At 39.1% G+C, this 16714-nt stretch overlaps 1 protein-coding gene across 4 annotated transcripts; it reads right to left on the bottom strand.

Moving 5' to 3' along the window:
* Nucleotides 1-1549: 1549 nt before the first annotated feature.
* On the bottom strand, nt 1550-14833 carry si:dkeyp-68b7.12 (rho GTPase-activating protein 30). Of its 4 annotated transcripts, none has more exons than XM_044369035.1 (14): nt 14737-14833; nt 13768-14162; nt 12543-12645; nt 12298-12442; nt 11886-11968; nt 11009-11116; nt 10579-10697; nt 10325-10499; nt 9875-9972; nt 9509-9577; nt 7718-8479; nt 6478-6647; nt 5512-6107; nt 1550-3881 (listed from the first exon to the last, which is right to left on the bottom strand). In XM_044369035.1, exons 2-14 carry the CDS (start codon nt 13853-13855, stop codon nt 2354-2356), a joined length of 4044 nt encoding a protein of 1347 aa, XP_044224970.1. In that variant the 5' UTR covers nt 13856-14162; nt 14737-14833; the 3' UTR covers nt 1550-2353. The 4 variants fall into 4 exon arrangements, with proteins under 4 accessions (XP_044224970.1, XP_044224968.1, XP_044224972.1 ...); XM_044369033.1 differs by having other exon boundaries at nt 1550-3884; nt 14737-14832; XM_044369037.1 differs by having other exon boundaries at nt 1550-3884; nt 10325-10457; nt 14737-14832.
* Between the last annotated feature and the right edge of the window lie 1881 nt (nt 14834-16714).

The following is a 16714-nucleotide window of genomic DNA, read 5'->3' as shown; positions in this document are numbered from 1 at the left end:
CAGAGGGTCATTCAAACGTATTAACCCACACCTGTCCATAAATTCCTCTAAAGTGTTCCTATTATTATCTTTTATTTTACTGCACACAACTGTACGGTTGTGTACATTGAAGTCACCCACCCAAATGACCGGGGTCCCTATTTGCACCTTAACCCCCTCATTTTAATTCGCAAACAGGGATCGGAAAAATGTATTATGTTTACCCGTCCATGCTTTCCCCATACCCTTACTACTACGCATTCTAGTGTAGACTTAAGTTTCACCCTCTGGTACTGTACATCCAATCTTATAAATATTGCACAGCCTCCTCCAGCTTTTCCATTTCAATCATGTCTGACACTTTCATACCCTGGGAACACAAAGTCTAAACATGGCTTTTGTCAAGTTTCGAGAACACACAACACATCTGTTTGATCTTTAAATACATCTACAAATCTCTTAAATTTCTGCCTATTTGCAACCAAACTCCTTGCATTTTATCGTAAAATGTATAACATCAGCAGCTTAACAGTCATATTCATATATTTTCATGTTTCCTTCTTCAATGCAATCTTCACTCTTGTCGGTACACTTCTTTTCTCTTCTCCCTCTCTCATACACTTCCTGCTTCTGCCTCATGTATTTGTGCAGCTCCTTTGGGCCCTGGTATACACCCTCAAGGAATCTCTCTGCAACATCTACCACCACTCTAATGATGTCTGACCTTTTGGTTTGGCTTCTAGCTGCCCATAAAATGTCTGCCATAAATGCAAGGAATGACTGTGTGTCTATTACCTGTTTGCTGCCTCCTTAACCATAGGCAGTGAGGAGAATGCTCTAGTTACCCCTGACCTGCTAGGTTCCCCTAATCCCCTCACTTTCCTCAAGGAATCTACATATGACATTTTCCCCTCAGCTCTCATTTTGCTATTTCCACAGCCATTACGTGATGCTCACATCCTCTGGAGGAAGACATGGTTTCCACGACAGTTGCAGCACTTGATTTCCTCAGACTGACATTGTGCAAAGTTGTGGTTTCCTCCACGTTGTCTACATATTCTATTTCTCCTACACGCTGCTGCTACATGGCCAAAGCACTGACACTTAACAACGCAGTGGGAGCCATATGTATTGACTCACTTGAAAGCTCATATATCCCAGACTAACTCTTGTTGTCGGTGGCTGTGAAACTCTACTGTAGAAACATGGCAGTGCAACATGGCGGGCCCCATGGAAGAGGACCAGCTCCATATGTAGGTATGACGGGCTTATTCTAAGTTAACAAGAACACAACAATTCTTATTATCTAGTGATTATACACTAATGAAAACATACTTATGAATACTATATTCCATCTCTGCTAAGTCCGTTCCACTAGATGCCACTAAATTCTACACACTGCACCTTTAATATGTAATTAGTGTAATATGTGTAATACAAACTGTTTTATATATAGCTTATTGATACAATGGATGTCTTGGCTTTGTAACCCTTGTTCTATATGTGGTACTTGTTCCAATAAAATGTTAAAAATGTAAAGAAGTATAGTCAAAAATAAATAAAGTCATTGTCACTGGAAATATAATTTTATTCACATAATTCTGTAAAACAGTGACTTCGGCAGGCATTATATTTACCCTAAATTATACATTCCATTCATCAAACCTGCTTCTTCAAATCTACCATTTAGTTAAAGAACTTCCAAGCTTTTGTTTATACATATACTGTATATATACATATACTGTATAGAATTACAATTTATTAGATAATTAGACAGCCAGCATACAGGGGAGTGAGCTGGATTTGAGGCTCATATTTTTACTTTTAATCAAAATTGAGTTACACAATACATAATCACTGAACGATGCTTTTCAAACTACTGTTAAGATTCTGGGGTTTGTACAAGTTTCAGTGTATTTACTCGGACAAGACTTGATTAATGTATCTTAATCTGTACAGCCTACAGATCCAGAATAGCGGGAGGTTATGACACGTCTAGGTTTAATTTTTTTTTTTTGTTAAGCAACAGAAATTTGTCCTGATTTTTTGTCTTAATATTTCATCCACAACATGTTGGAGCAGCACTTCACCTTTAATCCCAACCCCACAGCTTCTGAGGTTTTATATAGCTGCCGCGTCGGCAGCTAAATTCCAGCCATTTAACAGTTTCTTGATTGCACATGGTATGTGCATGCCAGAGAAATATCTAAACATCTTGAGCAACATTAGATTTGCAATACTGTTGTTATACATGCATTTGATAATGAAAGAAAATCCTCAACCAGTTTACTAAAAAATGCATCCCTTTATGCTACATGTAGAAAAATAGTTTGTACAGTAAATCAGTTTAAATCAGTGTATCGACAAAAACACCTCACTGCACTTCACTTCCCCAATCCCTCTGCCTCTCTTTCTCCTTCTCACACTCTTTCTCCTTTTCTCGCCTCATGGTTACCATGGCAACCGCCTCATCGAAACACAAGCTGAGGGGACTGTTTCTAGCCGTGTCCCTCGTGGCACCTTCATCCCCGTCCCTCCTCCTCTCCCTATCTTTCTCCCCTACCCTGAGCAGCTCCTTTTTCCCCTTGCCCTCATGCTCCAAGTCTCCATCTTTCCCCTGTTCTCCTTCTGTTGGGACTTTCAGCATGCAAGCGGCGTCTCTCCTCTCTCGTTCTTGCTGCTGCTGCCGGATGTTCAGGGCGGTCATTTTGCAGTGCTGCGGCTTCGGTGGCACCACCGGCACCGCTTTTACTTGGTAAATTTTAATTGGAGACTGTTTGGAGATGACCAGCTTCCTTCCAACTCCTCCCTGGCTCTCCTCACACTTCCAGCCCTCTTTTGATTCTCTAATATTTGACTTGACCTCTTTTTGTCGTTTATCCTTTTTATCTATGCTTGGCGGGAATGTAAGTTGCTCATTAGCTTTGTCTTTGTCATTGTTCTCTTTATGTTCCACTTCTTCCCTGTCATGATCTTGTGCTTCTTCTTTGCCTACATGCTTCTCTTGGATTTCTTTTTCTAATTCACTTCTCTTTGGTAAGTAAGTCTCTTTTTCCTCAAACTCTTGCTGCGTCTCTGCATCCTTGTGCTTTTCTTTAGCTGTCTCCCTCGGTTCCTCCACAACCTCTATTTTATCTTCAGTTTTGTTTATCACTTTTTCCTCAACCTTCGCCATTTTCTCTCCCAAAATCATTGCTATCTGGTCTACATCCTCTACAACAGCTCCCTCCTCAACACCGTCTCTAACACCCTTCCTTTCATCCTGCTTACTTTCTTCATCCTCGATCACTTCACATATAACATCCTCAAGTTCATCCCAAATTTTGCAGCTTGTTTTACAAAGTGCCTTGTGCTGCTGTTTGCCATTTTCCTCCATCTTTTCCTCATGTTTTTTGTCAGCTATTTCTTCACTGTCTCCCTCTGTGGGCTCTTCGTACATGCCCTCATCACTTTGTTTTATTTCCAGAGCCATTTCTGTATCCACAGCTGTCTCAGATCTGCTTTCCTTTCTTTCTCTTTCTCGACATATGTCCTCTATCTCCTTATCTATCTTCCTGTCCTCTCCGTCATCGCCCTCTCCCTCTTTCTTTCCCCCTATAACACATGAATTGAACTGTTCTGTTGCCCTTTCAGAAAAGTCTCTGGACGCTGCTGAAACGTCAGCAGTTTCTTTCTGTGTATCACAAGAATCTGTGTCACAAGGTGGATAATCACTGTGAAGATTATCAACCACTTCATTCTCTTCGTCAGCCTTCGTGTCAGCCATAGTGCTCGATTCATCAGTGTCTTCAATCCTTGGCAGTGGAAACTCCACTGAGCAGTGTGTTGATGCCTCTGAAGGGGGAAGTTTTACTTCATCACACCAAGCATCCTCCGTGGCACTGAGATCTACCTCTGTCGCTCTGCTGCAGATGGATGACAGGTAGAAACAGTTTAGACATGAACTGTATCAGTATCTGTGTACTTTCAGTGTATTTACTTGGACAAGATTGGATAAATAATGTGTTTTGATTTATAGTTGCATGAGGTGTTTCTTTCATTTATGTGATGTGAATATACTGTAGATCTACTTTTAAAAAAAATATTACGCACTGCTTACTTTTAGTAAAGCTACTGTAAGTTTTACGTAATGTGGCATGTTTCAAAGTATCCTGATGGTGCAAGGTTTTCTCGAAACCTTGTTGCTTTCAGTCCATTTAATGTCAGTGTCCTCACGTAACAGTTTGCATTGCTGTCTGCCACAGTGTCTCTTTTGATATTACCGCTGACAGGCACTAAAGATGGACATTGTCAAGTTTCTAAGTGACTATGTAACTTTTGCTGAGTAATGACCACTGTGTCCATAAGGGTAAATGCTGACATACAACATAGTGTAACTGTAGCACAAGTAGAGAGGAGTCATAATGTCAGCAAAGCGACTAATTACTGTCAATTATGAGGTGATATTATTATATATAAACTAATGTTTACTGGCAGTAACCAACACCATAAGTTGCTGGTCATACCAGACCAAGTAAGGCTGCAGTAGCTAAACACATGAATGTATTTCTAATGACCATGGTTGTGGTTTATCGCTAATGAATTGAATTTTTATTTTGTAAGAGGAAGATGTGTTATCTCTTAACACATCTTCCTCTTAACAAGCTACAAAACACAACATTGACATATTATCATGTCAATGTTGTCAGGTTCACCAAATGAACCTTTATACCTTGAAACCTTGAACCTTGAAAAGCATATATTCATTTTCCCGTTTACATATCCAACAGATGTGGTGAAACATGAGCATTCACTTAGAGTTGTGTTGTGTCCACCTAATCAACGTATGTCCAATATTCACTGTTCTTCTAGTTCTCCTGGCTATATTTTGGTCTTTGCCAACATCTGTGTGAAATATCTGGCTCTTTAGCTGCTAGATGTTCCACTTTCTTTACCAGCTAGTTGTTAACTTTGTGTGTCTGCAAAAATAGTCCGACTCAGAGTCCCGCAGCTGGGAAGAACAGCAGGTGAGCCAACCGCCAGTCATAGCTATCAGTCAACACCCACACAGCAGACATCAGAACTACTACAAGTCTTCAAATCTTATTAATGGTGTGATAATTTCCACATAATGACCACAAGCACACCAGCAGAATTTAGCAAGTTGAAGCTTTTTGAATGGGAGTCACTTGGAGCCAGAATCTAGCAGCCATCAGTGGCGTTGCACTTTAAGGTATATTTTATTATTTATTTGGCTTCAATCTCAAGCCACCCGGTCAGGTGATCATTTTTTACGTGTTAGACACTATGAGCGACACCTTTCACATTATGCATCGTCATTTGCTTCATTGTTAGTATAAAAATATTGATTAGTGCAGCTTTAAAGAAAAACGCATTCAATGATAAATACTTCCATCAGTAAAGACCAGGACTGACAGAAATGCACTTGCACGATAAGTGATTACTAATTTTAAGAAATTAAAACAGATTTGTTATATATGTTATGAAATGTGTTCTGTATGAAAAGAGATTTGAGATAAGAATGAGTTTCACCTTTGCATATTGCTCTCTGGTTGGTCTCGTCCCTGGTGAACTGTATCTTCCTCTTCCTTCTTCGTTACCTCCTCTCTCTCCTGTCCATCTTTATCTCCCTCACCTTCTTCTTCATCTTTAATTTCTGCCTGCTCCTGATCTCCAGCAGTTGTTTCTTCACAGGCAGAATATTCAGGGTGCAACGACTCAGATTCTCTTTTTGACTGATCTACAGGAACTTCATCAAGAGCGCAACTGTGTGTTTCATAATCGTTTAAAATGAAATCGGCAGGAAGGCTTTTCATAAACATGTGCTCATCTTCCTCACTATTGTACTCAGGATCATCAGAGTACTCCCCTTCAGACTCTTCGGACTCCTCTGGTCCATGGATAGGTGAGGTCATATAAGGCAAACTGAGGGATTTAGCGTGTCGGCTGTCTATGTCGAGGCTGAGCGGCCTGTGTGAATTTAATTGAGTTTGACTCTGAGTGTGTGTTTCGGGGTCTGGCTGAAGGTGTTTCTGTAGCTCTGCAGGATGATGGTAAGCCTGAGCTTGTTCCATGACTTCATAGTCATCATCCCAGTGACCAGGAGGTTCGACGGAGAACTCATTCACCTGAGAGGTAAAAAGAAACAGAAGTGGACAGGAGGATTAGGGTTAAGGTTAGGGTTAAGGGTTAGGGTTAGGTGGGTTAGGGTTAGGGTTAGGTGGGTTAGGGTTAGGGTTAGAAAAAGTTGAAATTCTTGGAAGATATTATTAACAAATACAGTGTGTTCTCATTAGTGCTTCCTCCTTCAAACAACAGTAATTTAAATCACTCAAGTGCCAGAAAATATAATATTATATATAATATATAAAAGTATATTTAACAACTAGAAAAAGGTTGCAATTTCACGATCACATTATGTGTTAAGACATTTTTGCATTTCCTCAAACACTGTTTCAACCTGATAAGAACACCATCTACATGTAAAACCACACACACCTGATAGGGCACACTGCAGTCCATGTGGTCCAGAAATTCAAAGCTATCTTGAACGTAGCCAGACAGTTCGTGGTCATCCTCTTCCACCTCTGTAGAGTTGAGTACGTCAGAAGCATCTAACGCACAGTCATTGTCACGATGAGTCACCTCTGACTGAAATTCTTTCATTTCTGTGAATGATACACAGGCTTAGATGAGAGATTAGCTAATGTTTGTAACATCCATGTTGCGCAAAATACTCGCAACATAATTAGCAGCAAAGAATGCGTTGTTAAAAGGGACTAGTTTTTAGATGTGTAATGGTCAATGATCATATCACCAAGAGATTAGATATAAGAGTATGGTCTAGACCTGCTCTATCTGAAAAGTGCCCTGAGATGACCTTTGTTGTGATTTTGTGCTATATAAATAAAATTTAATTTAATGTAATCTCTATAACAGAAATGCAAGTACAATATTAGCCTGTGCCTTGATATTTGGTTGTATTTTCTTTCAAAATATTTATCCAGTGTTTGTACTAGTATTTATTAGCTGAATTAGAATTATTGGAAAATTATTCCAATCACAATTTTGATAATTGATTAATGTTTAAGTAGCTCTGTGAGGTTGTGCTAAAGAGTTTTTTTATCTGTTCCAAAGCTGCAGAGGTGAGACGCAATAATCGAGGATAATGTTGCTCATTTACAGACAGGGCATTTATAGTGTTGCATTTAGTTCTATGTACAAAAAGGAACAGAAATAGTTGTATGAAGAATGAAAACTGAGAGTCTGAGTGAGAAGTTCAAACTCCGCCAACTTTCTGGCCTCCTCACTCCTGGCCAATCACTGTGTTAAGTAAGTGTCTGATTTTTGGTTTCAGAATGTATGCAAAGTATTGGACAAAGATAGTTTTCGACCTGATAACGGAGCTAAATGAAAAGTCAGGGGATCACCAAAGTGATTAGAATTCATCCTGAAGGGGAGATGAATGTCTGCAACAAAATTCATGGATATCGATCCAATACTGTTGCCTACTCGAAACTACAAATGTAAACTCATGGTGGCGCTAGAGGGAAAGTCACCAGAGGATTCAACCTCTGGGGACCATGAATGTCTGTTTAATTTTATGGCAATACATCCAGCAGTTGCCAAAGTGATTAATAGACTCAATCGATCGATGACTCAAATGAAATTGATAATAATAATTAATTGCAGACTTAGTATTTATGGAGTATTTATGGAAATAAATAAAGACCATTACCCATGTATTCACTGTTTTCATCAACATCGTGGTCCTCTTCCCTATGGTCATCATTGTCTTCCTCCACGTTGGATGTCAGACTTTTGGGTCGTTGCTTCAGTTTCCATTCTTCTCTCACGTCTTCTTCCTTTTCTTCTTCCTTCTCCTCCTCCTCCTCTTTCTCTCCAACCTTTTCCTCACTAGCAATATCTGCCACTGTATCCTCTTCTCCGTCCGTGACTCCTTCCCTGTCTGTTTCTCCCCCCCTGTGATTTTTGTCCTCTTCACCAACCTTCCTAACCTCTTCCACCTTCCTTTCCGTTTCCCCGCTTTCCTGCCTCTCCACCTTCTCTCCTCCCTCTTTACATTCCACCCTGTCCCCTCCATCCTTATCCCTGGCACGGTGGATGATCCTGTCGCCCCCGCCTCCTTGCAGCACACCTAACGCCAGGTTAGAGGTGATATGCAGGGGCACTGTAACGATGGTGGGCCCTGTTATGTGCATAGCTGCTCTTCGGCCTACTTTAGTAGAGAGTCCCGGAGATCTGGACTGGACAACATCGTTGCTTGTGAGCCCTAAACCTTCAGGGTCAAGGGCAGTATAGGTGCCCTGGACCCCCGCACCCCCGCTTACTAGTCCTGTTCCCCTGCGGTAGGTCACAGCATATTCACTGCCACCCATCGCACCAGTAGGTGCCGGAGCCTCTGAGCCAGACTGGGTGGATGGGGCCACGAGGGGAGACATGTTGGTGGAAGGAGGGCGTTGGGAAGGATGTCTTGCACCTGGAATATAAGAGACAGATAAGACCTGGGACCAAAACTTTTCAACATTTCAATCTAAGTAAAAGTATAACTGTGAATCTGTTTCTTTACCAAAACTGTTTCAGACAATTTATCTGCAAACAATTTTAAGATTTTGTTGATTAAGAACAACCAAATCATAAAAATACTTTCCTCTCATCCTCAGTGTTATGTTGTCATGGACTTAAGTTTAGTTTTCAAGATATCTGTCTCTGAAACTTTTGTTTGTGGTACTCTAAGCATTTTGAAAGTGAGAAAAGCTCCCCGCACACCGTCTCACTTCCTGCTGGAATATTTATTGAATCATAACGTTTTGCTCTGTCCGACCGTCATCAGGTATATGGGCAGCGTCACAACACTTCCATATATATATATATGCGTCACCAGTCAGGTAAAGCATTGGAAAGATTAGAAAAACACAAAATGGCACAATATAACATTTTCAATGAATCTTATTATACATTATAGCAACATTCATATAACCCCAAAACTCTCCGAGAATAGAAAATGATAAGTGAATTAAGAGCAAAAGTATTTATATATCATAAATCTTACAGTGTCATCAAACATACCAAACCTATTCTATCAAAAAGTTAGAATGGAAAGGTTTCTTAAGGACAAAAGTTTCCATTTCAATTTAAGCATTTAAAAATGACATTTCTGGAAAGTCAACAAGCTTCGCTGTCAACAGTCTTTCCTGGAACGTCTTTTTACCGAGAAAAAAAAAAGTTATCCCTATGAAATTAGTTGACAGCATGTTCTGCAGAGGATTCGGGGATTTTTCAATGATTTGAGCAACACAAGCAACATTTAATTAATCTCCATTGTATTAGGGTGGCCACAGAAGTTTTAGGCAAATATTTCAAAACCCTAAAACAGGTCACAGTTGAGCCAAAACTCTTTAGTATGTACATTTAAATAGTAGTTTCTTCAACTGTAGAAACATTTGTGGTATTTATTTATCATTCTGAGTCACAAAATCAGTGGTGAAAGTTGTGAGAAGAGCAGTACCTTCTGGAAAGCACGGGGAGCTGAGGGAATCCATGCTTCTCGCTGGTCTCAAAGTAGGTCTTTCTTTCTCTACAAAGAAAAGCAAATGATTTTAAACTCTGCAAATTGAGTATGTAGGAACCTAAAACTTTTTTCTTTTTTTTTAGCAAAAAGCCATTTGCCACAATTTTGTTATAAACTCATTGATTTTAGCAAAATCTAACATTCATAGGCCTAACTTTGACATTAAGAAACTGTCAATTATGACCATCCGTTTTTAACAGTATGGAAGTGTTCGCTGCTGAAAGAAAATTGGGAAATCAGTTACACATATAAACTGGAATGGGAGGTTTTATGGTTTTAAAGTGTTATTGTCATAAAATGTACCTTTAGCTGAGTGTTTGTGCCTTCGCCTTGGGTCGGGGAATCGTCCTCCGATGTTGAAGATGGACATCCACTTCCTTCCCTTGAGGGATCCTTTCCTCCTGAGGCAAACAAGACACAGACATTCACACTGGTTAAGGAAAAATGAAACAGAGAAACTGGATTTTTCCTTTCCTCAGGAACCTGTTTTCTAAGATACAATGACTCGATGTAAGCAATATTTTACCAAAAATATTATACACACAAATTAGACCTAACATGACATATTAAGAAGTTGTCTAAATGTCTGCATGGCAAATATTTAAAACATAAAATTGGAGCGTCACTTTCATCAAGCACTCAGAGTTTTGGAAATGGTACCAGCTGGTAATGACTGAACTTTGACCTCTGGATGGAAAAGTTCCTCTCAACTAGATTAAAAGGTTCAGGCAGATAAATAAAAGGTCTACTCACTTGTCAGTGCCTTCTATTATAGCGTGGTAAGGTCGTATAGGAAGAGGACCATCTCCTGGGCTGAGGTTTCCATAGTTGGCGTGAGGATGAGTGGGAATGGACTTGAAAAGCCCTTCCGCCTGAATGGGCATCGCTGAAGGAGAAGGGAGGGAGTTTCTTCTTTCAGATGATACACCTGAATAAAGCAGACATGAGTTTGTGTGTGTTTTTGTGTGTGTGTGTGTGTGTGTGTGTGTGTGTGTGTGTGTCTGTACCTTGTTCAGGAAACAGCTGAGAGACGTGTGTGAGGATGAACTCCACCACGATGGACTGGACCCTGACCTCCATGAAGGCAGCTGTGCCGTTAAACCCTGTAGCCTCAATGTCCTTTGACCTTAACATAGAAATTGATTGATTAATTGATTGATATCATAAAATGGAATAAAGGAAGGGTTGGGCTGAAAGAATAAAGGAGGAAAAGAATGAAAGCATCAACTAATTTTATAATATCCACCAAACAAAATAGCCCCAATGATTACATTTTAATTAAGAATTCACATGCGCCTCTCAAACACACAAACAACTTGTATGTTCCAGCAGATTCAGAGCAGGATGTGGTTCAGTGTCTTTCTCAAGAGCATTTCAGCAGAGATGGACAACAGCACACATACAACACATATGATCTATGACTATCTATAAACAAACCTGAGCAGATTAGGAGCCCAGACGATGGCCAGGTTCCTGGCGTGCATGTTGGTCTCGGAGGAGAACGAGGCCATTTTGACAAGATGGCACATCAAAAACTCCAAAGTCCTGAAGGAAACAAGAAACGAGAGTTTCAGAGATTTCAACTGGTGCCTGAACCACTGAGTGTTAGAAACACAAAAGTAAAAGCTTTCGAGCTATATGTTTTGGCTGAATCATTACTTTCATGTCATACATTGTTCCTCAAGGCAAAATCTCATTACAAAATCAAATGTAATGATTTCCTCAGATGGTCCAATTTTAATATTCTTGATTTCAACTACTAACATAATGCTGAATTACAAGACATACAATGAAATGATGCACATGGCATTCAAGTTTTTAATTAGATTAAATGGTGCAAACTGAAAAAAAGTAACTTTGGATTTGAATATTTATCCTAATATAACCGCGGTACAGCTTTGATGAAGCTCTGGAACAGGAAGATGTAGAGTTAGAATATATACTTAAGTCAACAGTTATTTTACTACGTTATAAGTCTCTTGATGCTACATGAAACTTCCTGTGCTGTATCTACAGTAACCTGATTGTCCCAGCTGGCCTGGCATCTCTAAACCTCTTTCTTAGAGTGTCTGCTATGAAGTGCTGGATGGCACAAAACTCCTGATGTGTAGTTTATTTTTGTTAATCTCTCTGAGGAATGAAGTGGGCATTTTGAATATAGATACCTCTTTGTTTCCTCAAAAGTGAATTAATTAAAATAATGGAACAGAACTGTTTTAGGGTTATCCATTGGGTGACATTTAATGGCTTCATAGAAGTCAACTGGGAAAACTACATGAATATGAAGCATCCAGTGTACAGCGGAGGACTGTACCTGTAATGTTGACTTGGTAGTTCTTTCAGCACATCTTTGATTTTCACCAGCCTCTCCTCCTCCAGCTGGATGGCCACAGCCTCCTGCAGGAACACAGACGTGTGTTTGAAGCAACATGTTCACACAATTTATAACTGTTTTCCATTTTATTTTTTTAATGAGTGGATTTCAATTTAATTGTTGGCATAACGGGATTGTACTTTACAGTCTCTACTAACCATTCATTGCAAAAAGAAAGCTGATTTAAACATTTAAAACCATACTTGTATATTTTCACTGGGGGATCTGGACTTATTCTAATTTATATATTTCATGCTTTCTTTGCACTGGAGGTTTTTCATACCACGGTCAGATACACTCCACGGACACACAGGAGGGGGTAAATTGTGTGAAATGTGTCAGAGGTACTCACAGCAAACTTGTCGTAGAGCTGGTATGTGAGCAGAGGGTTCGGCAGCTCTCTGAAATACGCTTTACACAGAGAGCTGACACAGTGGATGTCCTGCAGGTAGACATCTTTGTTCAGATCTGGATTCGCGTCATTCTCAAACTCATTCCTGTTTTTAGGAAAAGAGAAAGTCGCTTTAGAGCATGTTAACCCAACTCACACACAAACCTGATGGGTATGATTTAACACATATGTACGTAACAACTGACCTCAGTTTCTGTATGTTGGACGATACTCCAGATAATCTGTAGATCCCGTCCACGATTCCATGATGCTCAACAAACTCACTGCAGCATCGCAAGACCTGAGGAACTGTGGGAAACAGGAAATGACTCGAATTAATGAATGGATAATAACCTGAGAAACATGCAGTTAAGTGTATAAAGTTTGTATATGAATATACACATTCAATATTTAGGTATTTTGTCTGTATGTTTCACACAGTACATGGTAGTCTGTTACATGATTTGTGTATGACAAATTTGTCATATCCTGCATAATCCCATTCCCAATTTTTTTCTCTTCAACATGGACAACTGAGGAAGACCATTTTGTGGTTGAACAAGATAGCAGTGTTGTTTGGTTTTTGTCTTTTTGTACAAATTATTGTTTTAAAGCAACTACAAATAATTTAATGATTTCCAAATGTGTCATCTACAAACTTTGTAGAACAAATTTGTATTATCAAATTAACATACGCATAGCGTGGAGATTAAGAACTGTATCGAAATTGTGTGACACAAAATACACAAATAAGTGTTTGTATACATACACTCAGCGAGCACTTTATTAGGAACACCTGTGTAATCTAATGTAATCTAATACAACAGCTCTGCCATCAATTCTACTTTTACAAAGCTTATACATTTTCAGTTTTTGTTGACATTGTCAAAAAGGTGATAATTCTACTTCATGTTTATTACTTTATTATGTCACAGGTTCCTGATAAAGTGTTTGCTGAGTGTATATACAAGTTTATATAACTGAAAATGAATGATCTTATTATATAAATTATTGTTGTGAAAGATTTTTTCTATCTAATGGAAAATGTAAAAATGAGATGACCTTAACCCTGGACTTTTAAAAAATAAGTACTGTAAGAGAAACTAAAATACATGTGCAACTAGTAACATGGTAATAACAAGCAACACAGGCAAATCTCTCTCTACATGATACTGTTTAACAAATGAGAATATATTATCTTTTACATGCCGCATGGTGACCTTTCAGAGGATGTAGTCATAAAACATTAAGTAACACTTTTTTACTATCACTTCAATCTATATGTATATTTCATGGTTGCTCAGATGTGTTTCTGGTGAGGTTAGAAGTACATGTATGGCTATGTATCTGTACAGCATGGTGTTCAGTCTGTTGATTAAAGTAGAACACAATAGAGTAAGACATGTTTTGGAGTGAGGGCCGTTCACTTACTCTCTTGAGAGGTGGCTGTCAGGTGCTCCAGCAGATCACATCCAAACACCTTCTCTTTGTTCCCACCTTTTCTCCGATTTCTCCGCATCGTTTCCTGTCTTGCTGTTTCACCTCACATTCAGACCGGCCTGAGCTGCTTTGTTTGTTGACCGTCAGACTCACTGACTGTCTGAACTGTCCGCTGCTGGCTGCTGGATGTGTCGCCCGAGTCGGTTAATGTGACACTGACTTTGTAGAAGTGCCGCACATCTCAGAGATTTTGACCGTGCTGCTGTTATTTCCTTTTCTTCAGCGCATGTTGTCGGGTGCAGGTTGTTTCCTCTGTAAGCTGCGTTGCTTTGGAGTTCATGTGTTAAAGCTGGAGTATTAGGACATACTTTGGTTTGTCTTCCACCCTGCAAAAAGGAGAACTGATAAAAGTTTCTTTGTGCAAACACCAGCTTCAAATTGCAGATAATAACATCCCCTAAAAGCAAACAATAAATTGCACTGAATCCTCAGTGTGCATATGTGGCTCTCCACTTCCCCCTGATGCACTCAATTTATTTTCGAATGAAAGGCCACACCCTTGCCTCTGTACTTCTCCTATTCAGTGAAATAAGCCTGTGACCATTTCACTCCAATCACACCATAATATCCCTCTGGGCTCGTGGACCCACCTAAACCTGCAATCTCAGCTTCAGCCTGAAGTCTGGGCTCCTTACAGGCCCCATCTGTCCTCCCTGCCCGCATGTCATGGCCATCGCTGACTCCTTTTTCACTGGAGCGGAAGTCAAGCTTTGTACAAGCCTGATCATATAGACTCAAACAGACAATCTAACTCACTCATCATCCCCTCCATCTTCCTGACACCTGTCGCTGCTCTCGTTCGTCCAACATCCCTCCCTATATGTCCACTTTTAGGAATGATTTCAAATGTAGAAACACAAGGAAATAAACAATTTAAAAAGCGATTATGAGTGTACCTACCTTCAGTCTGCATCGGCACAAGTAGCAGCATAAAATGATGACGCAAGAAACCACTAAACTTCCCCTGCTAACTTCCTGAGTGTCTCTCCTTCTTTTGTGCTTTCTCTTTGTATGTGGCCCACAGTTTTTTCGGCTCTGCTGATTGGGTAGGGAAATCAGTTCTGTGTATCTGTACAGTGCATCTATTTCCCTTATGTGATGTGTTTGTCTCTGTGTAGGCCGAGCTCCATGTGTGTTATTCACTCTGACAGCGAGAAACAGATAGTGTTTGCACGTTAAGGCCCAATTCAGCTGCTGTTAGATAACGTTAGGTTCATTTCCTGTCACCGTGTCAGTGTGTAGACCTATGCTACGTAACAGTATGAATTCCTACAACCAGAGCCTCATTAAATACTGCAGAAGAACCTGCAAACAACTACACAGTACAGCACAGCGAACCACAAAGTACAACAAGGACTCAGAAAGTACTTGCACAAACAATCGTCACAGTATGCATCCTGGATTGCTACAAGCTACTACACAGAGTAACTCAAACTGCTATTAAGTGCTGGAAATTACTGCAAATCACCACATATATCCAAAAACTCATAAATCAACCACAAATAAATCACAAATTACCATAAATGACGATTACACAGTATTACACATTATTGCAATCACTAGAGTGTTCTGCAAATTACCACAAAATAGACCTTTAAGTGCCACAAGTACCACAAAATGCCAAATTAGTACTACAGAGAGCACCAGTGACCTTACCTTAAGTATGAAGAGTTTCACAAAGTGCTACCAGTAAGAAATGAAATAGGCCCAATATGGAATACCATAGAGTAGCAAAATGATGACTGAGAACTGCAAAGAATCACACATATGTAAGTAAAGTGTGATATCACACACTGCTGAAGTGTCTCAGTACACTTTACAAATGTGTTGTAAACATTACAGTTAAAAAAAAATGTAAAAAAAAAAAACCTCACAAAAAACATATATTACACAAACTACAAAAATGTACTACAAAAAATCACAAAATACCACACGACATACCTTAAAATACAGTCTGCATGTGTCTTATTCTTTGTATTTTGTAAATACCTGGATATTACTTGGGCATAAGTGTACTATATTTTGTGTAATACTGCATGTAATAAAATAATAATAAAATATATCACATTTTAAATATTGTGGCAGTATTGTGATACTCTCTGTTATAGTATATGGTAGTATATTGTGGCTGTACTTGTATCCAGGGACACATCCAGGACTTAGGTCATAAGGTCAAGAGCTAAATTTTTGACTCTTCTTTAATTTATTTGAATGTTTCATATTTTATTCATCCAATTAACTGACTCCACACTACCAAAGATAAAATTCTGGTGATGAAAGGTTTTGAGAATCCTTTTGGCTAATGTTTATTCTTTCTATTTGTTGGTAATTCATATATATAATATATGTCATATATGTGATTCCACCATATTTACATACATTACATAGATGACATTTTAATAAATGAACATATATTAGATTTCTGTATGCATGAGTCTACCTGAGTCACAAGAGGACTGTCTAAAAAGATAAATCAAGTGTCCTGCTGGAGGAGGATAAACACCAGCTGCAGGGATATTTCACAATCTGGCAACCCGATCTCATTAATGGCTCATAACTGATGTATAAGGCATTAATAAATACATTTATAAGCACTAGTTACAATTTATAAACCCTTTAAAGGGTTAATTATGAGAAAGTGGTACCAAATGCGCTGAATATAAATGTCTATTTTCTCTCTTATACATTAACTTGCATCTAAATATTGTCATTCATTTTCATGAGATCTGTATCCTTCATATGACAAGGTTACTGATATAATGATTTTATTTGAATAATTACTGATCTGATATATAGTCATTTGTATATCTATGATAATATGTGCTGTAAATATTGATGTCTTGTGAAGGTGTTTTATAATCCCATGAGATGTTGGCCA

This window comes from Thunnus albacares, chromosome 12, assembly GCF_914725855.1.
Source record: "Thunnus albacares chromosome 12, fThuAlb1.1, whole genome shotgun sequence".
NCBI classification, from domain to species: domain Eukaryota; kingdom Metazoa; phylum Chordata; class Actinopteri; order Scombriformes; family Scombridae; genus Thunnus; species Thunnus albacares.
The sequence above is the reverse complement of the archived record's forward strand: the minus strand, read 5'-3'. Positions and strand labels throughout refer to the sequence as shown.

Coding starts and splice junctions, on each gene's coding strand:
- si:dkeyp-68b7.12 (XM_044369033.1), bottom strand. CDS start 13,855: ATGCGGAGAAATCGGAGAAAAGGTGGGAACAAAGAGAAGGTGTTTGGA. Junction 8,480..9,508: donor CTCCCCGTGCTTTCCAGAAG/GTACTGCTCTTC, acceptor CTTATATTCCAG/GTGCAAGACATCCTTCCCAA. Junction 6,108..6,477: donor ACTGCAGTGTGCCCTATCAG/GTGTGTGTGGTT, acceptor TTTACCTCTCAG/GTGAATGAGTTCTCCGTCGA.